Source organism: Monodelphis domestica, chromosome 1 (assembly GCF_027887165.1).
Source record: "Monodelphis domestica isolate mMonDom1 chromosome 1, mMonDom1.pri, whole genome shotgun sequence".
Taxonomy (NCBI): domain Eukaryota; kingdom Metazoa; phylum Chordata; class Mammalia; order Didelphimorphia; family Didelphidae; genus Monodelphis; species Monodelphis domestica.
In genome coordinates, this window is record NC_077227.1 from 27,587,221 (window position 1) to 27,611,349 (window position 24,129).

General features: G+C 34.4%; 1 protein-coding gene across 3 annotated transcripts in view; it reads right to left on the minus strand.

Annotated features, from left to right (window-relative positions):
* The window catches only part of CTNNA3 (catenin alpha 3), a 2,164,949-nt gene that overhangs the window by 54,673 nt on the left and 2,086,147 nt on the right, over positions 1-24,129 (minus strand). For all 3 annotated transcript variants that reach the window (XM_056819226.1, XM_056819225.1, XM_056819237.1), the window contains 2 exons: positions 22,036-22,141; positions 4,909-5,043 (listed from right to left, as the gene is read on the minus strand). In XM_056819226.1, coding sequence (XP_056675204.1) covers positions 4,909-5,043; positions 22,036-22,141 — 241 coding nt within the window. The remainder of the gene's footprint in view (positions 1-4,908; positions 5,044-22,035; positions 22,142-24,129) is intronic.

Here is a 24,129-nt window from a genome sequence, read left to right on the forward strand (position 1 = left end):
TTGGTAATCATTGTATAGTCTTTTCACAAACAGTGATAATCATACACCCAAATAATGTTCTACATTTCTTTTTCACACGTTTCATTATTGATTTCATATAGTATAATTTTCAATCCTCTATCACTGATGTGTGGAGGAGGAGAAGGTTGTAGGATGGATAGAATATAAGACATGGAATCAGGAAGACCCAAGTTCAAATACAAATTTAGACATTTACTACTTGTGTGACCCATGGTTGGTCATTTAATCTATACTTGCCTTTGTTTTCTCTTCTATAAAAAGGGGAAAATAATAGCACTTCCTCTGAGGAAAGGTTTAATATGACAATATGTATGAAATGCTTTACTGTTTTTAAATGTTATATAAAGCAAGGTGTTGTTATTGTTGGTATGTAGAAGTGTGTGTTACTCTAGATCTGATTTTTGATAAATGATTCCTTCAAATGAATATGGAATGCTTTAAAAGTTCATTATTTCAATACCACATTACCTGAAGATGGATAAGTACATTAGCCTTCTACGTGTTTCTGTATTTAGCCAATTTCCTAAGTACCTGAGTCCATCCATGATTTTCTGCTGAGTTTTTAGTAGGATTACAGCTGTGAGGTGGATTTTTAATTTTGCTGATTTCCCTCCCTCCCAACTGATTAGCCATATTTATTTATCCAATTTAACAAATTGTGGCTTTGGCACATCTGCATCCTTGTGCAAATATATAGTAAAAGACATTAAATGAAATGGACAAAATATGGCAATTAAGTGATTAATCACTTTTGAAAATCATAATAAAACTGCTGACCTCCAAATATGTCTTATGGAGAAAGGGTAATTTTTATTATAATGGCAAAGTCCAATTTTAAATTACCAAAGGATTGTCCTTTTGGCATTTGTATAGATAGGTCATAATTAAACTTCATTAATTAAACTTCACTAATTCATTACTTTTACCAAATCATCCCCACCCCCGGTCTTAAACTTTATAGTCATTGACTATAAGGGACATAAAGGCTGTTCAGATAATGTGGTCCCTATTTATGACCTGGTTCTCTTTAAACCCTTGTTTCCTGATATTCATTATGGGACTGAAATGAAAAAAAAAGAAAGAAAAAGAAGTAGTTTATGGATCCCTTTGTTAGATTCTTTAAAACATATTTTCATATTCTATTCTTATATTATTTTCTCTCTCTAATGATCATTTTACAAGAGAAAGGAGAGGAAGGTTTTATGGCAGCAGAAGGACCTTATAGACAGGGAAAAGTTAAAGACAAAAGAGTGAATAGCGATGATAGTATGAGAATGTGGAGAAGATGCAAACAAAGGTGCACTCAACTGCTTCACCTGAGCATGGGATGAAGTAGGAGATAGTGTGGAAGAGGTCTGAAGGATGTGAGGTAATGATGAATGAGGGACTCAGGGGAAGCTCTCAGTGAATAGGCTCAGTGTTTTAAGTAACATATGAGGCAAGATCCTGAGATAATGAAACAGAAAATGTTGGTCCCATGGAACACTCTAGGAAAGAAAATATTTGGGAAGCCATTGTAAAGAATGGAATAGGGAATTGATTATGGAGGAATAGAGTGATTACTTTGATGCAGTGAAGATCAAGTTGAAATTGGATGACCTAAGTTGTAATGGACAAAGTAAGTACATTTTGATTTTCACCAGGTTTATTTATTTATTGCTCACCAGCATGTTAATTGGAACAAAGGAAGTAGGTTATGTGATCATGTGGGTTTGGGGAAAGTGAGATGGAAGAACAAATATTGTCAATTTTCTGATGAGGGCACTAAGGCTCAGGAAGGTTGAATAATATGCTTAAAATAACAGTATTTGTCATAGGCAGGTTTGAAAGCAGATTTTTTTCCAGATTCTAAGTCTAGTGGACTTTCTGTAAAAACATATGGCCTTTCATTAGAGTAAGAGCTTATGGGCTGGTGCTCTTGTATCTTCCAGTGATATTAGAGACTCTTCACTTGAATATCTCCTGATTTTCCTTAGATATATAGTATTATTTTTTAAATTCTTCTTTCCTTTTGTTACAGTAGTAATTTCTCCACAATCAACACCTCCCCACTCCCCACATTCTTCTTATATGTGTACTTGTAATATCATTTAGAAAGCTTACTTTCTTTTAACAGGTTCCATATGATGTGGGTTTAACAAATATTTAGTCATTTTTCAATTGTAGTAGACTCTTCAGGACCCCAGTTGGCTTTTTCTTGACAAATATTCTGGAATGGCTTTCCATTTTTCTCCAGCTAATTTTATAGATCAGAAATGTGAGACGAATGGTGTTAAGTGACTTGCCCAGGGTTATTCAAATAGTAAGATCTTAGGAAGATAAGTCTTCCTGACTCCAGATCTGGCAGTCTATGCACTAGCTACCCATTTGTAAGAGTTTAATAATTATACAAGGAAACAAATGGAAATAAAAAAAAGAAACACCCAACTTCTACTTGAAAGACTCTGGGAAACACTAAAAGGGATAAAATGATATAGGTGTCATTCTTTCTCTTTTTTATATTTGTTTCTCTGTGTATATCTTGTGTCTCTCAGTATTTATAATAAAAGGAAGATATTAAGGAAAATTAGAAATATCCTACTCTTGAAGGTGGTTTGTGAACTAGTTTCATTTTCAATTAAAAGTCATTGAAACTAAGAATTTCTTGCAAAAGAAATGCCCGTACATGAAGCTGGGCAATGTTTTCTTGCTAATCAAGACAATATTAGCAGCAAAATCTAAAATCACTATCATAAATTAAAAATATATTTGGTTGAAAGCAGTGACAAAAGAGAAATCTAAAAATAACCTACTAAACCAAAATTCATATCTAAAATGTGGAAATAATACCTCAAAACCTAAAGGTTAATGTTAAAAAATGAAAATAGGAATGCTGGTATCCATTAATAATTTTAAAAATATCAAAATGAATAATTTGACAATTTCATATGCATCTATTCAAAGTTCAATCCATATTGTGGAAAGGAAACAAGACTGATAGTTAGTGAGGGGAAGGGGAAACTGGGAGTGGCAGTTGGGTCTTGTGACTACCACTTCCTTCCTGCCTGGTTTTACTGCCTTCCTAATGTTGGAGGAGGGAGGAGCTCATTCAGCCCAGTCTGGAGTGGCATGCCTCTTCTTGGTTCAGCCCGAAGATTCAGGCTCAATCACTTCTGAAGGACAGAACTGTTCTTGTTTGTCTTCTGTCTACTGCTAAGATTCTGAATTAGACAAAATGAGGACAGATATAGAGTAGACAGGAGTGGGAGAATCCTGCCACCAGCTGGTGGGGCGTGGCCTCAGCTCCAAAAGCTGAGGAAAAAACCTCCAATCCCAACTAGTTATTAAACTTTATATTATTTGAATTTGCAGTCAGATAAGTGGACTATCTTTTCTGGGGCATAGAGGGAACTGAACATTAGTTCAGTCATTCAAGACAAACAGTCCTTATAAGATTCCAGTTGCTTCCTCTCAGCAGGGGGCATCTTTCTCCTTTGCCTCACCGAGCAATATTCCCTCTCTCCCCTTAAACTCCTCCATACTCTACTACAAACCTCCCGTTATCTCCTATTTTTTAAATCCCCTCATCCTTTCACAATAAATATTACAATATACATTGTCTGGGGAAAAGTAGGTGGATCAGTGATATAAAGCCAGGTCTGAAGCTGAGAGGTTCTGGTTTCAAATCTGGCCTCAGATACTTTTTTAGCTTTGTGATCCCAGACATGTCACTTAATCCCAATTGTCTAGCCCTTAATCATTCTTCTACCTAGAACCAATACAGAGTATTGATTCTCAGCAGAAGATAAATTTTTTAATGCTGTTCAGTTGTTGCATGATTAAGAATTTTAGAAGATGAACAATTCTGATACAAAAAATAAATCATAACTTCATTTCAAACATTTTAAAATTTATATTTTATATGAGAGGTCATAGATGAGGGAGTATTAGTCTTTACCTAATTATTCTGTTTACTTTCTAGCCAATGACAGTTTCCTTCAAGTTGTTCCCCACTCCAATCAATTTTCCATTCAGACATCAGTGATTTTCCTAAAGTTCAAATACAACTAAATCAATCCCCCCCTCCCCTCCACACACACTATAGACTCCAATAGATCCCTATCACCTCTAGGATTAAATACACAATCCTCTATCTTACCCTAATTCATTCTTAAATTTCCAATCACTTAAAAAAATCTTTAATTTCCAACTTAGGGCAGAAGAGCAATACAGGCTAGGCAAGACTTGCCCAGGGTCACACAGTTAGGAAGTATCTGAGGCCAGATTTGAACTCAGAACCTCCTGTCTCTGGGCCTGGCTCTCAATTCACTGAGCCATCAGCTTTTCCCTTAACATTCCAATCTTCTCACACCTTGCTACTCACTATATAATCTTTGATCCAGTGACATTGGCTTCCTAGTTGTCTATTGAATAAGATAAGATACTTCTTTTTACTTTGGGCATTTTCTCTGAATGTGCTCCATTCCTGTAAAGCTCAATGTCATCAACTCATTCTACTGACTTCACTAACCCCTTTAACTCTAAACTAAAATTCCATTCTTAGAGTAAGCTTCTCCTAACCTATTTTAATTCTAGCACTTTTTCTCAGCTAAGTATTTCTTAATCATCCTATATATGTATATGTGATAAAATATAAACAAAGATTATATATTAATATAATCTTTATTTATATTATGTCTTTGACATTAGTTTGGAAACTCCTTAGGGACAGGGATTGTCTTTTGACACTTTTTCGATTCCTTGGGTTTATTGCCTAGTAGGTACTTAAGAGTTATGTACTGATGATATGTTTATGATGATATAGATAAAAGGGAGGACAAATGGTTTACATTTTGGGATAATCTTAACCCATGAAACTCTCAGTAGAAAATAGCATTATATACTTACAGCAGACATGATGAGTTCTCCTCCCAAATTCTGGATTTCAGCTTTGACTTGACTGCATATTTTGAGTTGGTGAGAATAGAATTTGATTTGTTCCAGATAAGCCAACAAATCCTGTTTGCAGGATGGGTCAGGGCACTAAAATAAATCAAATTGAATAGAAAAAGTATTTAAGTATCTAAGTAGTGATAATGTATGCAAACAGTATGACTCAGTTATTTGCTTTATAAATTATATGCATTGATATAATATTTATTATGTATTTATCATGCGTCAAGGAGATTGTGGTAAAATTTAGTAGTACAAATTCAAGCAAAAAAGATAGTACATATATGCCTTCAATGGATTTGCATTCCAATTATGAACAATAACATATATTAGTAAGGAAGGGACACAGAGGCCAAATTCGTTGGCATATGAAACTGATGCTTCTCTTTACTACCATTAGCATTTTTATAGCCAAAAAAACACAGATAGATACAATCTCATTCGATCCTTTAAGAAAGGTGTTTTTATTATTTTAAACATGAAAAGACCAAGGCTGAAAGAAGATAAGTGAGTCGTCCATGGCCACAGTGCTAGAAAGTATCTGAGGCAGGATTTGATATTCAGTTTTCCAGACAATATGTGAAACACTTTATCCACTGAACAATGTAACTGCCTCTCAGACCTAGGATACAGGGAAAGATTCCATGGTTTAGCCCAAATCCATTTGCCTTTTCTTGAATGAGGATGCTCTTTTAACTTTAATTTAGACTTTGATTCTACAGTTCTCAGTAAGACCATTAAGTCAGAGGCTTCCTTATTGTTGTAGTTTAGTCTAGTCTCAGTCTTCATGAGCCCATTTGCTGTTGACTTGGCAAAGATGGACTTGTTTGCCTTTCCTTCTTTAGCTCATTTTATAGACTAGTTATTGAGGTAAACATTGTGAGATGATTTGTCCCAAATCACAGAGTTAGTATGTGTCTAAATTCAGATTTGAACTCAAAAAGACAAATCTTCCTGACTTCATGGTCAGTATTCTATCCATGACTGCTCTGGTGAAGTGATCTACTAAAGTAGTTTCTAGAAATACAGAGTTAAAATAGAAGAGTAATTTTTTTTTTAGAATCAGAAGAGGGGCGCAGCTGGGTAGCTCAGTGTGTTGAGAGCTAGGCCTAGAGACGGGAGGTCCTAGGTTCAAATCTGGCCTCAGACACTTCCCAGCTGTGTGACCCTGGGCAAGTCACTTGACCCCCATTGCCTAGCCCTTACCACTCTTCTGCCTTGGAGCCAATACACAGTATTGACTCCAAGATGGAAGGTAAGGGTTTAAAAAAAAAAAAAAGAATCAGAAGAGATTTAGTTTCAAATCCTCCCACTCTTAATAGTTTTATGGTCATGGGAAAATCATCTAACCTGATTATTTAGATCTGCCTCACAAGGTTACTATAAGGATTAAATCAGATATGATGTTAAACACTTTGCAAATCTTAAAACAAAACACAAATGCCATCTATAAACTTTTAAATTTTGATACAGTCTAATTTTGTGGATAGAATTGTGGTCTTAGAAAGTAATTTCTAACCTTTTATGATCTGAGGTAAAGTCTATGGCTCTTTTGCAGAACAATGTTTTAAATGCATATAATAAAATATATCATAGTAATAAAAATACATGGGAATAGAACTATCACAATATTAAACAGACACAATATTTAAATACACACAAACACAAATTAAAAACCCTTGATTAATAAACCCTGATCTAGAGGTAGCAAGATAGATGCATTGAAATTCTATCTCTGACACTTACTGTGGGACTTTACACAAATCATTTAATATCTCATCTTCAGTTTTTTCTCCTGCAAACTGGGAACATATCAGTATGTAACTCATGAAGCTGCTGTCAGGATCAAATGAGATGATGTAAGCAAATGACTTTGAAAGCTTAAAGCGAAATATACATTCTAGTTTTAATGGGAGTATAGAGATATCTATATAGCTCCAAGGACAGATAACTAATTTGGTCCATAGTGATGAAGGCCTGAGTTCAAAAAAATTTTTTTTTGTCTCAGACATAAACAATGTTATCCTTGGCAAGTGGCTGAACATATTTTTGCCTGAATCCACTGAAAAAAGAAATAGCAAAGCACTGTAGTATTCATTGTAAAAAATAAATTATATCTTTAATAATAAAATATTATATTTTATGAGTTTTATTAGAAATCAAGGAATAAATTAGATACAAAATAAAAATCCACGTGCCCATGGCAGATTAACCCGTTTAAAATTCCCACACTTTTGCTTACCACTATATTTGCTGCATCATTGCAAAGGAAGAGAAGAGAGCTTGGGAGGCATTACTGCCAGTTAAATACCAATGTGGAGACTCAGGAGAGATTATATGGAATTCTGGGAAATACCAAGGACTTCCAGGGAATGAAGTCTAGGGTTCAAAATCTCCATTTTTACACCATGGACATTATGGATATGCTATGGTCCATAGCGTCACAAAGAATTGGACATGACTGAACAACAATAATGGTCACAGAGTAATATAAGAATAGAGTGCTACTCATTGAGTAAGAATGAACTTGGTTCAAATTCTGCCCATAAGAACTATAAACTATGTTCTCCTGGGTAATTTGCTTAATTTCTATGAGTTTTAGGCAACTCTAGGATTTTTTAGAAAGTCAGGGTGTGTGGCTACTTGTATTGGTACAAGGAATTTCCACACCATGAACTTTCCATTCTCTCGACACTACAGAGCCTTCTCATAAGATGATTTATTAGAATAAATAAATGCATCTTAATATAATGCATATCAAGACTTCTATTTAAAATAAAATTATCTTTGACCTCTACTAGGTTTAAAATTTAAATAATTTTGAGATTTTTGAAACCTATCTTCTGCTTTTTTAATGAATAATTAGTGACCTTTTAAAACATTCTTTCTTCTTTCATTGTTGAAAATGGCCTAACAATAATGATTATCCTGTTCTTTTAAAATAAGACACACTTGACAGTATTGAGGAAATGAGCTCATTTCAGCTTCATATTGTTGTTTTGGATGAAGTATTCAATGAAACAGACAACACAAAGCATTTGAGTGCACAAATGAACCATGTCTTTAATGTCTTTGTGAAAAAGAAGCTTACCTGGTGTGATATTCACCAATAATTTTCCAAAAATGATAGTCCCTGATGCACCAAAGATAAAATTCTAAATTTAAAATGCTTTAATTTTTTTTTCTTTCTCTTTTGGAACAAAAAAATAAATCATTCAGTCCTACATTATTCTTAAAATTCATAATACATACAGAAGATTGAAAAGCAGAGTAAAATCCTGTAATTGCTCTGATGCAGAAACTCAATGGCTAAGTTTGATGGTGCCTGAGGTATCCTTGAATGTACAGCTCATTTTCAAATATCCTGAATGTATTCCTCCAATACTAATTTTCATCTGAGGCAAATGAGGGCAAATCATCTTTGAAGTCTTTGCAAGATTTGACATTTATTATTTCAATGAATTTAGTAATACTGAAATACACAAATACAATATCTATCCCTTTCATTATACTAAAGCAGCATCTACTCTTCACTAACAGAAAGCTCCCACATACATACACACAAATCATTTAGAGCAAGAATGTACTTTGGCAACCTGGAATCCAAGGAATAGGAAATCTGCTTAAGTGAAAGGTGATTGAGCATGCCAATGTCTCAAATGACATTTTACCTTTCATGAATGTTTCAGTGTTTCAATTACATATTCAATACAAAATAAGTTTTATCATATATCTATATGATCATGACATCATGTGATTATAATTCTCATGTTGGAAGGGGCCTTAAATGATGTCTAGAAAAACTCTCATTTTAAAGGGGACAGAAGAGGAAACTTAGGCTATGAGATAAAGTGATTTGCCCAAAGTCATCACTCAGATGGTAGTCAGGTTTTAAATTCAAATTTCATGACTACACACTTAACAATCTTTTCACTCATCACACCCACTTATCAATCATTTATTGAGCAATTAAATATTCATCATGTGGAGTTGATCATGTTGATCAACCATTAGAATACAATATTCTTTCTATGTTGTTTTTATTTATTTTTTTTTGCTTTTGGCATTGAGAAGAGCACGTTGAGATGTTGATGGTGGTTTAGAGCAGAACTTTTTCCTAACTGACAAGCTCACAAAGAAATACCAAACTTTCTTTCCTATTCAAAGCAATCTTTTTTTCTTTCATCAATGATATACTTCTCTACCTTAATGAATACATGTTTTCATAAATCTGGACATTATCTCTAGCATTTAAAAAGCAACCCTTCCATGTCTACTTCTCCTCTAGAATCTTTATCCATTTCCTACTATGAAGCCTTTATAGGAGACATATATTCTGTTCTAAATCTGGGTTTAGCAAATGATTATGATAAATGAACCAATCTATGTGTCATCATATGGTTCTTCAAATAGCAGTTGGAATATGTGGTAGAAAGGGTTACTAGTTGGGCATGGCTTGAATTACATGACCTCTGAAGCTCCTTCTATCATTGATATTCTGAGGCTCAAAATCTGTATTTTTTTCTTGAAAATCATTGGTTAAATTGTAATAGTATGGGAATGAGAATAGTGTCTTTGAATTGATAATGATAGTCAGACTTTCAGGCTTTGTTTTATGAAATTAATTCTCAACCTTATATCTACCTGCAGAACATTATTAAATATTGGCATGATATTGTCACCTGTTTAATTCTGTGTCAGTAACCTATTGGCATATAATCACTAGATTTTCACAAGGTGGCTTGGCTCATCACAGCTCACTTTTATTGAGGGAGACTCCATTGACCAGGACATCTGCTTAGTTCTCTATTATGGAGATTTAAAAAATCTAACTTTTATATCTACCTGGGCACTCACTAGAGGCAAGCAGATGGCACCTCAATTTAAATGCTCTTTTTCACTTCAAGCCAACATTAGGTTTTTGTTTTTTAATATTTTTTTGTGTATGGTGATGTTTAATATAACATTTAGTAGGAAATGAGAATAGACAGAGATATGGTTCTTCAGATTGATTTTGTTCCCTTAGGAGGAAAAAAAATATTTAGCAATATTGACATTTTTATAACATGAATGTCCACTAGGCTATTTTTGTAAAATTTGGACTGTAGATGCTTTTCTTCCACAATTCATTTCAAATATCTCCTGCAGTATCATAGGACCACATTAAATTTTGATAGACTAGGTTGGAAAAGTGAAGGTTGTTAGTGAATGTCACAATGGGCTCTAGGTTTCACTCTGGCTTCTTGGACTAAGGAATGCACCAAAGGTAATGGAGTGATTCAGCCCTTTTCATTTTCATTGGCAAATGGATGTCATTAAGTATGGTCAGATTGACAGGGATAGCACTTCTAGTGTAAATATGCAGAAAATGAGAATTTGGAAATATGCAGGGAGCAGGAGTAAAACAGTCTTCAGAAGGACTTTTGCAAATATAGGAGAATTCATATTTTTATGTCACTATAAGGACAATGTTAAAATTTAGCCTTCATTAGGGTAGGACAGCTTACTATAAGACTTAAAGACCACATCTTTGTAGCACTTTAAGGATTATAAATCACTTTCCTTCTGGAAAACCATGTGAGAGAGTAAAACTATCTATAATATAAAGAAACAGAACCTCTGTAAATAGAATGATGTATCCCAAACCAACTAGTTAGTAAATGTTAGAGCTTAGATTTCAAACCAGATCACTCCACATTCCAATAGCATCTAGAAACAGTCTTAAGCAGTGTCTAACATGGATCCCTATTTTATAAGCAAGGAAAACTGAGACTTCAAATAGTGAAGTAACCAAGTAGTATTAGGCTGACATAAGGCTCTAACAAATACCTTTGGCTTCCATATTCCATCTTACAAATGGCATGCTTTTGTATTGATTTAGAATCTTGAAACCTAGAGACTACATTTCCCACAATCCCCTTTCCTTTTCCTGTTTGTGCATCTCCTTACATGGGTGGAAAACAGAAACTCAAAATCCCCCCCCCATAAGGAGACACACAAACAGGAAAAGGGAAAGGGAATTGTGGGAAATCAGCTGGAAAATGTATTGACAATGAAACCTTATTACTGAACCTCTTTCTGCCATCCAGCTTCCCAAAGCTATAGCTGTCATTCACTGCTCTGCATATACAAGTGACACTGACCCTGTCTGAAGGGGAAATAACCAAGCAAATATCACAGTAAAACTAGCAGTCTTAGAAGGCCCTGAATTAATTGCCACTAACAATTACTGATGATTTGGATCTATTCCTTTCTTATAATGACAAGGAAGTGGAAAAATGGAAGAAGAAATTTAAAGCAAAACAGATAAATGGAGTATGGGTATCATAATATGGCAAACCCTTACTCCCCAGGGCTTTCTATAACCAGATTTGTCACTCTATTCATAAACATGGTCATTTTGGCAACCAATTGTAGACTTATTGTAGACTGTTAAAAATGGTACCTATTGTATACTCTGTTAAAAGAGTATGGATAGCACCTGGAGTAACTACAATTGCCTCCAAAATATGTACATCTTGTCCTATCTGCCAGGCCTTTAATCAACATGCCTTTGGAGGAAAAGTATTTGGTGGACATCCTCTTGCTTACACACCATTTGAGCACCTACAAATTGACTTTACCTCTGTAAAGGAAAATTTTAGCGTTGTGACCTAAACTATATTAATTATTTGGTCGCCATGGATATCCCAAATTAAAAAAAAAAACCCAAGTCAACTGGAAATTTGTGGTGATTTAATTAATATAGTGGAAAGAAATTAAGAAGAATGAAGAAGGAAAGGGTGTAGGATTTCTCCCATCTGGCTTGTGCTAGGAGGAAGACCAGAGGCTCTAGGAAGGTAAGGTTTTGGAGAGTAAAGGAGGAAGGAATCAGCCTGAATTCCAAGAGGGCTCAGCCAAGATGCCTGAACCTGAATCAGCTCAAGGGCAAACTCACTGACAAAACCCAGACAAATAGCTGACACCATGCCAAGATGTTGGAACACTTAGCACGCTGCCAGCCAGAGCCGCCTCTCCGGGGAAAGAGGGAGAAGAGAGGAAGTGATGTGCCCTATATAGATGGTAGATTGTTTTAGATCACTTTCCTGCATCTCATCTGTACCAATGATAGCTTAGCTTGACTTAGGACAGCCCAGGGGTCTGTCAGCTGTTTCTGCACATGTCTGTTGAAGGCCATCTTCTTAGATACTTAATCCTTGAGTATGGGTGAAGACATTCCTGACCTTGTTAAACTAAGTAGGGTAGAGCAATGTAAAGTTCCCAAGGCCTGATTCTGTTAGACCAAGTATCTCCATTGTTAAAAATCAGGAAGTAGCTAAATCAAATCTTCTAAAGTATGGTCTGAGTAGGGTGGAATAGTTTTAAAATTCCCACCTCTATGCCAAAAGCTGGACAGTATAAATTTTGTCTTGTCATAGTTGATCAACTAACCAGTGTAAGAGTTAAAATAGTGGAAGCCATAAACTGTGGCAGATAAACGAGTGTTTGGTATAAATTGTAACAGATAAAAGAGTGGTGGCCTTAAATTGTGACCACAGAAAATATGGTTTCAAGACAGTGTCTTGTTTTAAATCAAATATAAAGTGGTCACCAGGGAAAAATTCCCAAATATTAAATATACCCAAGTCAGCTGGGTTTTATAGAGATTTTAATGAATATAAATGAGGAATTAATGAAAGGGAGAGAGAGAAAAAGAAAATAATGAGGAAAGGGCTAGATTAGCCTAGGCCACCATGAGTTAGCTTAGGCTGAAAACCCTAAGAGAGAGATCAGTCAGTCTTTTATCAACTCACCTCAAGATTCTAGTGTTCAGAGAGACACCAGTTCATCTTTGGCCAGCTCAATCTCCAGACAGAGTTCTCTGAGATGGAGTCCTGAGAGAGTCCCGAGAGAGAGTCCCTTGCTCTCAGCTTATCATTCCCTTTTAAAGAGAATTTTCTCCTATGTCACCTCCACTAAGTTCTCACATCTACCAATCACAGTAGATGTTTTCCAAAGGACAGACCATTCTTAATTCACACCTGAGTAGACTAAACTTTTGAGTAATTCACACCTGAGTAGACTAAAATCTCTGAGTAAGTTCTCACCTCTTTGCCCTTTGCAAGTTCACAAGTTGCCTGACCTTTATAGGTACTTAGCACCCTTTTGTATTAGATCTAAAAATAGGCACAGCTTAGGAACTTTTGCCTTACTATAAGTATGGGTTTAAGTACTTTTCATTGTTCAGCAAGGAGTTTACAACTTTATCCTCCCCTAAAGTATGCTTAAGTAGGGGTGGAGTAGAGGTCTTACATTCCTGATCTAAGTCCCTTCATTGTTTAAAATGGAGAATGGTCTTAACCAAGTGTTCTGAAGTAGGGTCTGAGAATTTTTAAGGTTCACAACAGGTGGCCTGAAGCATTTCCTATTGCTCATGCCACAGCGGCTTTTGTTGCTAAAATCCTTTTGAAAGAAATTATTCCCTGTTTTGGCCTGCCAGCATGTATTGATTCAGATAAAGGAACTCATTTTTACCAATTTGGTGTTATCTCAGATTTATCCATGTCTGGGGATAACTCCTAAATTTCATACACCATATCATCCCCAGAGCTCTGGCCAAGTTGAATGAATGAATAAGGAACTTAAAACCATGATTGGCAAATTATGCATGGAGACTCATTTAAAGTGGCCTGAAATTCTACCTCTGGCCCTATTTTATCTCAGAAGCAGACCCAGAGATGATTTACACATCTCACCATTTGAGATGCCATTTGGACATCCACCTTTCAGGCACAACCATTTCCCCTCCCTATACCTCACTCTTAGGAGGGGATACAATTATTGATATGTATATCAGATAATTGCAAGCAAAAGTGAAATAACTCCATGACTCTGGAGCTGCTGTTCAAGCAGGCCCCATTGATTTCTTGCTTCATGTTTTAAATCCAGGTGATAGTGTATACATAAAGAATTTCAAACATACTGGGTCGACTGAACCTGCTTATGATGGATCATTCTAGGTCTTACTATCTATACCAACAGCCATAAAAATTAGAGAGAGGGAGTCATGGATTCACTGTAGCCAGGTAAAGCGAGTACCTTCTATTGATGGTGAATAATTGATTGCATTGATTGTATTTGACTATTGGTTGTGATAGAACTTCTTTATTGCTGTATTTGTATTACATTGTTACACTTTATTTGACTGATACTTCTATTTGCACAAATTGCGTTGTAGGGCAGCACGCATACTGCCTCATAGAAGAAAATCTGTATTAATGACCTATATTGACCTGATGTGCCTTTTTTTTTTTAACATTTTGTGCCTTTACTATTTTTTTTCCTTTTTTTGTATTTCTGAATGTATTATTGCTTTGTATACCTCATTTACACTCACATTGTTTTATCTGCCTTATTTGCACTCAAACTGTGGATCATGGTAAGTCAAAGGGGAAATTGATCTTATTTTTTGAAAACTAGTCCCTATCCTTTACCTCTGTAATTGTGAAATATACACAAATTTAACATCTTGTTTTCTTCTTACATGTGTCATACAGTATTTAATTTTTTTCCTTCTTTTCTCATTTTTTTCCCTTGAAACACATCACTAGTATTTAAAAATTTTAAACTACTTTTACTTTTTGCAATAGCATAAGCTAAGATATCCATTTACCTAGCATATAAAAAAAAATACCCCAAAAGCTTTGGTCTATGGCAAACCACCACTAGCTATTTAACTATTATGAGACTTTAGCTCGATGACTATGTCTAATCCAAGCACAAATGGACCACAAAGGAGCACAGAACTTAACCTGCAAAGTGCCAAATGAGCACAAAATGGTGAAGGAAACAAAACCAATTCTATGGGGATTGATGACATTCTACACAAAAAACCCAATGACTTGATCATGTGTGGGACTTGAAGTTGCAGCTACTTATCATGTGTTAATGCAGGACTAACTTGTACCACACTCAATATGAAGCATATGACATCTTTTGCTCTGGCTCCATTATCCCCAAAAAACATAGAAAAGGGTTGAACCAGGAAACTCTATTTCCCATTTTTCTCGTGATCTAGTCTTTTTTTCTATTTTCTCTCATGATGTGACAGCTTACTGTAGTACAGTCTGCTAAATTAGATTAGTGACTAATTGTTGTTGTATGCTTATGGGACATGGATCACTACAAAAGCCTGTTGTGAGTTGTGATTTATTTTTCCTTCTTCCCAGAATTCTTTTTTCATTTCCTTCAAGTTTTCTTTTCATATTTTTTTTATCTGATTCAGAAGATTTTTTAAATTTTAATTTCTTTGATTCCTTGATGTTTTTTGATACTTGATTCATATGCCTTATGACTCATCCATGTATCACTGTAATTCTTACATGCATCCTCAGGGGAGAATGTATGATTATTTTCCTCTGGGGGGGGGGAATATGCTACAGCCAAATTTAGAACAAGAGACTACCTCCCAGAATCTAGAAGGCAATGTGAGGATGCCTGCAGAGACCACATGCTGTATCATAAGATCTAGAGTGAACTTTGAGATATGGAGAATTTGAACTTGGGGGGGGGGTGAAATACTTTTGTTTTGTTTTGAATGTACATTCTTATGCCAAAGGGTACTGCCCCCTAAATGGATTTTTGTCAATGTACCTATTATTGGTTTTGTTCCTTTTCCCTTTTATTTTCCTCTTATCCCTAAATTATTGTAATTTTCCTTTAAAAGCTATAACATTTGTATATACCTCTAGACAAAGTTATAAGTTAGTTATGTTTTCATGGTCCATTGGGGAGACTGGTCTTGCAAAGGATCACAGGAGGGAGTGTATTGATTTAGAATCTTGAACCCTAGAAACTACATTTCCCACCATCCCCTTTTTCTTCTCCTGTTTGTGTGTCTCCTTATGTGGGGGGAGTTTTGAGTTTCTGTTTTCTGCCCACATGAGCTCTAGGGTTCTGTGGTGGAGGAGGGAGGAATGACTCTTGGTTTTTGTTAGCCTTATTTCCTTTTACTTCAAGATAAAGATTTATTAAATATTATTAAATATAATACTTGGAGTATTGGATATTAAATTTAATCTTTATACCTTCCCAATTTAACAAACTGTTGACATATTTTGTTGTTCTATTCTAACTACTATGTTCAATCTATTGTATTAGAAGAATTTGAATAGTTATATGCACAGAATAATAAGCTTGTGATTTCATTAGTATAGGGACTCCAAATATTAGAAAATACATCTTTACAAAGTAGTCTGACAGATTCTCTCTCATTAGTAGTTTTAGATATTGTCTTTAAGCAATGAATGTGTAAGTTTCCTGCCAAGGTTCAAGCAAGCATTATTTCTTGAACTCAGTTCTTCCTGTTTCTGAAACTGCTGCTGCTGCTCCTGCTGCTGTTGTTGTTGTTTTTGCATCACAACACACTTCCTTTCCCAAGTAGTGAGAATACAAAGACAGAACCTAGCCATCTGTTCTTCCCATATTATTATGTTTCTAAGTTTTAAATTGAGGTTTGAATCTATTCTTCAAGCCTCTTTCCTATTTCCTTTATTCCTAAGAAAAAATACTTCTTACCCAAGAGTGTCTTCTAAGTTTGGTTGAAAGAAATTGAAAATTGTGGGGCTCCATCTTGCTTGGTAAAAAAGAACTGATTTAGTCCAAGTGTGTCTACAGGCAGCAGGATAGAGTCCTTAAGTACTGTATTGGTATGAAAGGACTTTGTCCCTCTTAACTGGGTATAATCTAATTTCTTCATCTAGATGATGGGATCCTGGAGCTGAATATGTGATTTTCTATTATCATCAAATAGTAGGAGAGATACTGAGAGAATGTTGGGTTACTTCCTCATTAACTCTTCACCAATTAGAGATGTCTTGAGCTATCCATGGGACAGAATAATGAGCTTCCAGAATTGTATTTAATAACTTAAGGGGCTGACTATCTTGGTCTTTAATCACCAAAAGAGATCAAGAACCAAATAATTTATAGGTTGTTTGTTTGTTTGTTTGTTTGTTTGTTTGTTTGTTTGTTTGTTTGTTTGTTTGTTTGTTTGTTTCTTTCTTTCTTTCTTTCTTTCTTTCTTTCTTTCTTTCTTCCTTTCCTTCCTAATAGATACACAATACTAATGAACTGAATACAAATAAATTAGCTTTAATTGACTCAATTCCTAAAATTTAGCAGTACTTGGTTATACTGACAATATGAGAGATTTGATGAAGTTAGGGGTGCTAGAGTGTTATTTAGAACTCATAACTCTCTGAATGATAGAAGGTATATTGAAAAAGGCCCTTACCCAAAACCTACCACCATCACTACATATTTACTATGTAGCCTTGAGGAAGTAATTTGCCTACTTAGTCTATATTGTGCTCTATAAAATAATTTTGATAATATATTTTAGCACCTACTCTTCACATTTAGGGGGTCTAACAATAGCCCTGAACCCAGAAATGGAAAGGCAATGTCTCTTACTCTTTTGCCAAGAAGAACTCTCTTTATGACCTACCTGAGGCTCAAAAGAGATATTTGTGTTATTATATAATTAAAACTCTTAAAAGTTTACATACATAATTCAAGATATATTGTGTCTATCTTAATCTAAATATAGATCAGCTGTTTTTTTAATGATTTATGGAATCATAAAAGACTGATTCATTCCTACAAAGCAGCAGTACAATTGGGGTTGTGGGTGAAGTCACTTTGTTGATTCTAAAAGAAATGGGCACTAAGTGACAGGACAGAAATGCAGAAGCAGAGATTGGAAGTTAACAGCCCTGTACCATAAAATAAAGAGACAATGTATTAGTGGCATGGGAGAGTATAAAGAATACTAATCCTGTAGTCAGAGTACCTCATTTAAAATATTTTTTTTCTGATTCTTGTCCTTTGGGTGCCCTTGGACAATTAAATTTACTTCCATAAGACTCAGTTTACTCATTTTCATAAAAAGGGAATTGAGCTGAATGATCTTTTAGGTCCCTGTCAAGTGTAGAACTATGATTCTATCACTCTATGAAACTTCTCAAACCTAATGTTCCTTTGCTACCAGTTCTCTGAACTCATATAACTACAATTCATATCTGTTTTTTTCTAAAATGTGAATTAATTGTCATTTAGTGAAGTGAAGAATGGTGGCTAGATTTTGAATCAAAGAAACTGATAGCTGTAGGTTCTTGGAAAATTCAGCATATCTGGAGCTCAGATCCTGATTTTTAAAATAAGAAGCCTTGATTCAATGATTTCAGACATTGTTTTGAGCTTTAAATGTATGATTTTTGATGTTACTGGACTAGGAAAGTTAAGAGAAACAATAACTAAATGGCATTAGCTGAGCATATTTTCATAGTTGCAAGAAAATATAAAAGGATGCCATTTATTAATGAATAGGTTTAAGGGAGTGGGAGTGCTGTCTAGGTTAGTCTAGCATCCCACAGGCATTTCAGTGTGATCATTGTTTTAGCATCTATTTACAGAGAATTCAATCAGTAGGAACAAAAGGTGCATTCATTTTAGTAAAGTGACTCTTAATCAGTCTTGAGAACAAACAGGAGATACCAATTAAATTCTCTTCTCAGAGAAATAAGTTATAGATAAAAATATTAGTATGAATCAAGAGAAACAGTTGGAAGTGTGGAGATTCATATGTAAATTATTTCCTTGACAGACCTTAGGAAGGTCTAATGAAGTGTATGGTTGATGGCTTATTATAGGAGAAAATATTCTCTCTGAGAAGTTTGCCATGAGATATTTTTGAAGTAGAGATTTGTAGGCATGTCCATCAACTGCCATTTTTCCTATAAGATGATAGGCAACAATTTTTTCAACCACTTTCTGATTATAAACATGAAATAAGGCAAAAAACAAACCCCGGAGAGTGAGATGTCCTCCAATCATGCTTACCACTCTATATTACCAACTGGAATATGTCAGTTCAGTATGGAAAAGGGGCTTCTCCAAAATAGAAATGTTACCAAAATGAGATTGAATAACATAATTTCCAATTGAATTGATTGTATACTCAAGTTTGTTCATGATAGGACTTTGTTTGCTATAATTTCTCTGAATTTCAGAATATTGAATCTAAAAAGAGGTCATAGCTGTCAGCTGATTAACTAACTGAATTTTACAGCTAAGGAAAACAAAATCCATAGAGTTGAAGTGGCTTGTTCATGATCATATAACAATTAAGTGACAGAATTAAGATGCTGATTTATATCATCTGATTCTATGTTCCAATTTCATTTAGCTCTACTTAACTTCACCACTTCAAAACAAAGACTTGATCAACAAATATTTCGTAAGCATAAAATATTGCCCAATAAGAGTGCTACATACTAGGCATATAAATAGGAAAAAAAAGGGTCAGTTGACTAAATTTGAGGAGCTTACATTTTATAAGGGCTAGATAACACACTCACAAGTAAGCAGTTATGTGACATGTAGAGGGTAAATATCAGTAATTAGGAGCCAGGAGGGAATAGATAGGAAAAAAAAAAAACAGAGTGAGCTAATATATGAAGGTAGGGAAACACAAGAAGTGTCAATTATCCTTGATGAAAATGTAAGTCATAATCAGTCTTTCCATTAGCATTTACAAGTGCACATAGATTTTGTACAATACTACACATAATTAGGAGGTGACACCAAAACAAAATTCCACTTTGTTTATTATTTGGGGGAAAAAAAGAAAAAAGACATTACTAGTATTCAATGTAACTTTAAAGAAAATACGTTAAACATGATTTGTCATGCAGATAGTAAGATCATATTAGATTTCAAGACAGAAAGTACAACTGAGATCATTTTCCCCAGTAAACTTCTTATTAGAAACCCAAAATAGGACAACAAAATGGAGCATTATGCCCTCTAAACCTACTCATTACTGTTATTAAAGCTCTAACATATGGTGTTCCTCTAAAATAAAAGTGTTGCTTAAATATTCCTACTTGTGAACAATATTAGGTTGAGTAAATTGAGTCTAAGAACATCAAAGAGTTCACTCAATGAATTCATTCAGATTCTAATGAATTCCACCAAAGAATCCACATGAGGAATTGAAATAGATAAGAAAGGGCTGTTGTCCATAGACATAAGAAATGCTAGTTGATTGGCCAGTCTGGTGAGTTAGTATATTGCTACACAGAGAGGAGAGAGGAGCTGCCTATTAAATGTGAGTTGGAGTATAATTTAAAATGGATGAAAACAAATGATCAGATAGCATCTAAAATATCTGACCTCTAGTTTACTTTTGAATGTCTAAATCCATTGCTTTAATACAAAGGGATTTTATATATATACATATATATAAATACACACATATATGTATATATATCATATGTATATATGTATATATATCAAACACACATCCACATCCACACACACACACACACACACACATATATATATGTATATATATATATATATATATATATATATTTATATATACACCGTCTTGCCACTTCTTGAATAGAGATAACCATTAGAAATATACTTCCCTCTATTTTTATCTTCTTTATGTCTTCCCATGGTCATTTGGATCATCTACAACTATGATTTTTTAGAATTTGTCAAATTTTATGATTACATACATACATAAATGTGTGTATATAGATACATATATGTATATATGTGAATGTGTGTATATATATATATATATATTACTACTTAAATGTTAAAGATCATGAATGTTTGTTGTTAGAAAAGGAAGGTAGATAGTTCATATAGCAAGAGCAAGAGATCACAGACCATAAACCTGAGTGCAAAACATTATTCATACAATGTAATAAGATCTGGAGGATTCTCGGAATATTGGTGGAGGTTCCATGAGAAAACTGGGAGAAAATTGAAAAGTATGAGAGGATACAAGTGGCTTTAGATCTGTATTATACTGATGGGGTAGAGGATTCACTATTTTTTGAAGTCAAAGACATAATGGGTTAGGGAAATATGCATGGATATATCTGATTTTATTAACACATTGTAACAAAGTATATGGACATTAAATATTAATCACTGCTAAAACATTTCATTAGGGATTCTTACCACATTAACTCAAAGTGTATATATCTTAGCAAATTAATGGTAGTTATTTTTATTAATTTCCATTAATGTTGTTAATAGTTTATTGAATAATAATAATGATTATTGGAATTCTAAGTATGATATTAAATCTAGGAAGGTGTAGATTAAGAACTTAGTAAGGAAAAATGTATTCTAAAAAGAAGAGTACCAAAGATCTGTCTGTATTCTACATTTATCCATTTTAGAAATAGATCAGGAAAAAGAGCTACACAAATTATTTTTCCTGAATGTAGATATTATAGGCATTCTTATGAATGCTTGTAATATCTTATCAATCATTTGAATATAATTTTGAACAATGAAATATATATATTTTAAAGACTATCAACTGGAATTCTCTAGTAAAATTTTACCTAAAGAGGTAAAGATCTCTTAAATTGTAAAATCTTATTCTATGACTGCTATCTGTGTAAGTGGAGGCAAGATCTGTCATAAAGACATAAGTGATCTATAAAATCATTAAAGTAAGGTTTACATTGGCTATTAAAATTAAAATAACTGGAATACACTATGCATATTTATTTCACTAGCATCCTGACAAACTCATCTCTGTTACCTCTTATATGAAACTTTTCCTGGTTCCACTCCTCCCCATTCTCTTTAGTCTTCCATAATTTATTTTATTTAATTTGTAGATATATTTCATTTAATATATGTCCATATATATATATATTTCTTCCAACAGGATACAACCCCTTGAAAATTGTGGGGTTTTTTTGTTTATTTTATGTTTGTCTTTGTAACCTCAGTCCTAAATTGCTCAGTGTTTGATGCTTTGTAGCCATCTAATACATGCTATTGATTGATTATTGATTTTTTAATTTCAAAACATGATTATGTAATGGTATCTACCTTTGCAGAAATATTCAGCTAAATATGGCAAAGTATTAATATATCCATTAAATAGCCTCAAGAGGTCTAATTACAATCTGTCCCTGGGCTGGTAGATTCAAGCAGTATGTACAAGTCATAGAAAGCAAAAGAATGATATCTCCCTTGGCTATTTCCTAAGGGACTTACTTGTTTGGCGATCTGCCGTGCAAGGACATCCATCCTTGAGCCTGATTCTGATATCATTTTGGCTGCATAAATCACATCAGTTGTATGTTTCAATGGGCCTCTGCCCCTAGAAATAGAGAAAAGCACAGTGATTAGGCTGAATTGATACACTGGCACAAATCATACATCAAAGATCATTGATCTCAGTCCTCTGGCTACTTATTCCTCTGATGAAGATCTTTAGCATAAACTATATATTAAAAGAAAAAAAAAGATATGAGATAAAATTAAGATCAAATGGACCAGTGAGATTCCATGCTATCATTTATAATGAATGAATTCAACATGATTTAAGCTGTTGGAGAACAGAACTTATTCTATTTGCTTTTGTTATCTCCAGAACCTTCTACAAAGCCTGGGATGTAGGAGGACTTGAAATAAATGTTTTTGTTTGGTGACTTCAATTCTACAAACATCATTAATTGTGTATCACATGTGCAAAATTATGCTAAAAACCAAGGATACAATGAGAAAAAATGTCCCTGCCTTCAAGGAAGGTTAATTTAATGGTTGGAAACAATTCATATGCACCTAAGTACAAAAGAAGCAAGAATTCAAACTTTGTTACCAGAGGACCTGCATTGAATTCTAGTTCTGATTCTTATTGCTCATCTACCCATTGAGAAATCATTTACATTTCCTCACTTTCTACATCTAAGAAATTAGATATTGGATTTTGTGACTTCTTTTCTATCTCTATATAAGTACTTAATTATTCTAAATAAATACAAAATAGAGTGGGCAACTATGTGGCTCAGTAGATTGAGAGTCAGATTAGAGAATAGGAGGTCTGGGATCAAGTGTAATCTTAGATACTTCCTATCTGTAGAAAACTTCAGTAGTTCACAACCCCAATTCCCTAGCCCTTGCCACTCTTCTGCCTTGGAATCAATATACAGTCTTTATTAGCATCTTCTATGTACAAGGCTCTGTGCTACGTAATAAGCCCCTTGCCATCAATACATTTACATTCATCTAGTAAGATATAATAGGTTAAATAGAAAAATGAATACAAAATGATGTATGGAAGGAGAAAATCTCTAACAATTCAGTTGGAAGGAGGATGAGTGAAGATTTTGAGTAGATCATGTCACAAGATCTGAGTCTTACGAACTGAGATTTATAATTAGGGGAAATGAGAAAGAAGATTATTTCAGGTAACTTATGCATAACAAAAGAAAACATGGAATGAAATATTAAGTTTGTTGAAGACTGATCTACCAGTGTTGGATGCAATGTAGAGTTATTGAGAGGCATTAATGTAAAATAAGGATTAACCTGTAGATAGAAACAAGGAAGGAAACTAGAATTTATTAAACACTTACTCTGTGCCACACACTGTTTAACACTTTACTGACATCACAACTGCATTAAAAGGCAGGTTTTATTCTTATCACAATTTTATACTTAAATGAACTGACATAGACAGAAGTTAAGTGATTTCCCCAGTGTAGGAAGGGATTTTCTAGCAGGGCATAGCAAAGCAGGCTGTGAGCCTGGGATGTTGCAAAAAAAAATAGGATTCCACAGAGTTGGCTGGGTCAGGATTCTAAGACAGTTGGGGACCTGGCAACTGGGTCTCTCTCAAATTGATTGCAGACTGAGAAGCTGGGTGTCAAAGGGGCTCCCTCAAGAAATCAACTTTTGGAGCTGCCAAGGACTTGGATTATCTTTTACAAAGGTTGAGTATGAGTTCCCCTTCACACTGGTGGCCAGTTGTGAATGGGTGGAAACTTCCTCCCTTTCCTTGGCCTTGATCTTGCAATTGGACTCAACCAAGGACTCCTTAGTTTGCGAGAATCTGGGCCCTGTGAACATTATCTTTTATTAGTTTAGTTAGTTAAGTTAAAGTTTATTTAGAAAGGCTAAGGTTAAATTCTGGGTGGATTAGAAATAAGTCACTCCTTAATTCCCCTTCCAAAACCCTTATCCCTGTTTAGTTTAATATATATTGTTAGTGTGAACCCATCTGCTGACCTTCCCTTCTATTTAACCTTCCCTAAAATCTCCCTAGTATACCAGGGACACTTAGCTAGGAAGTGTTTGAGTCCAGAT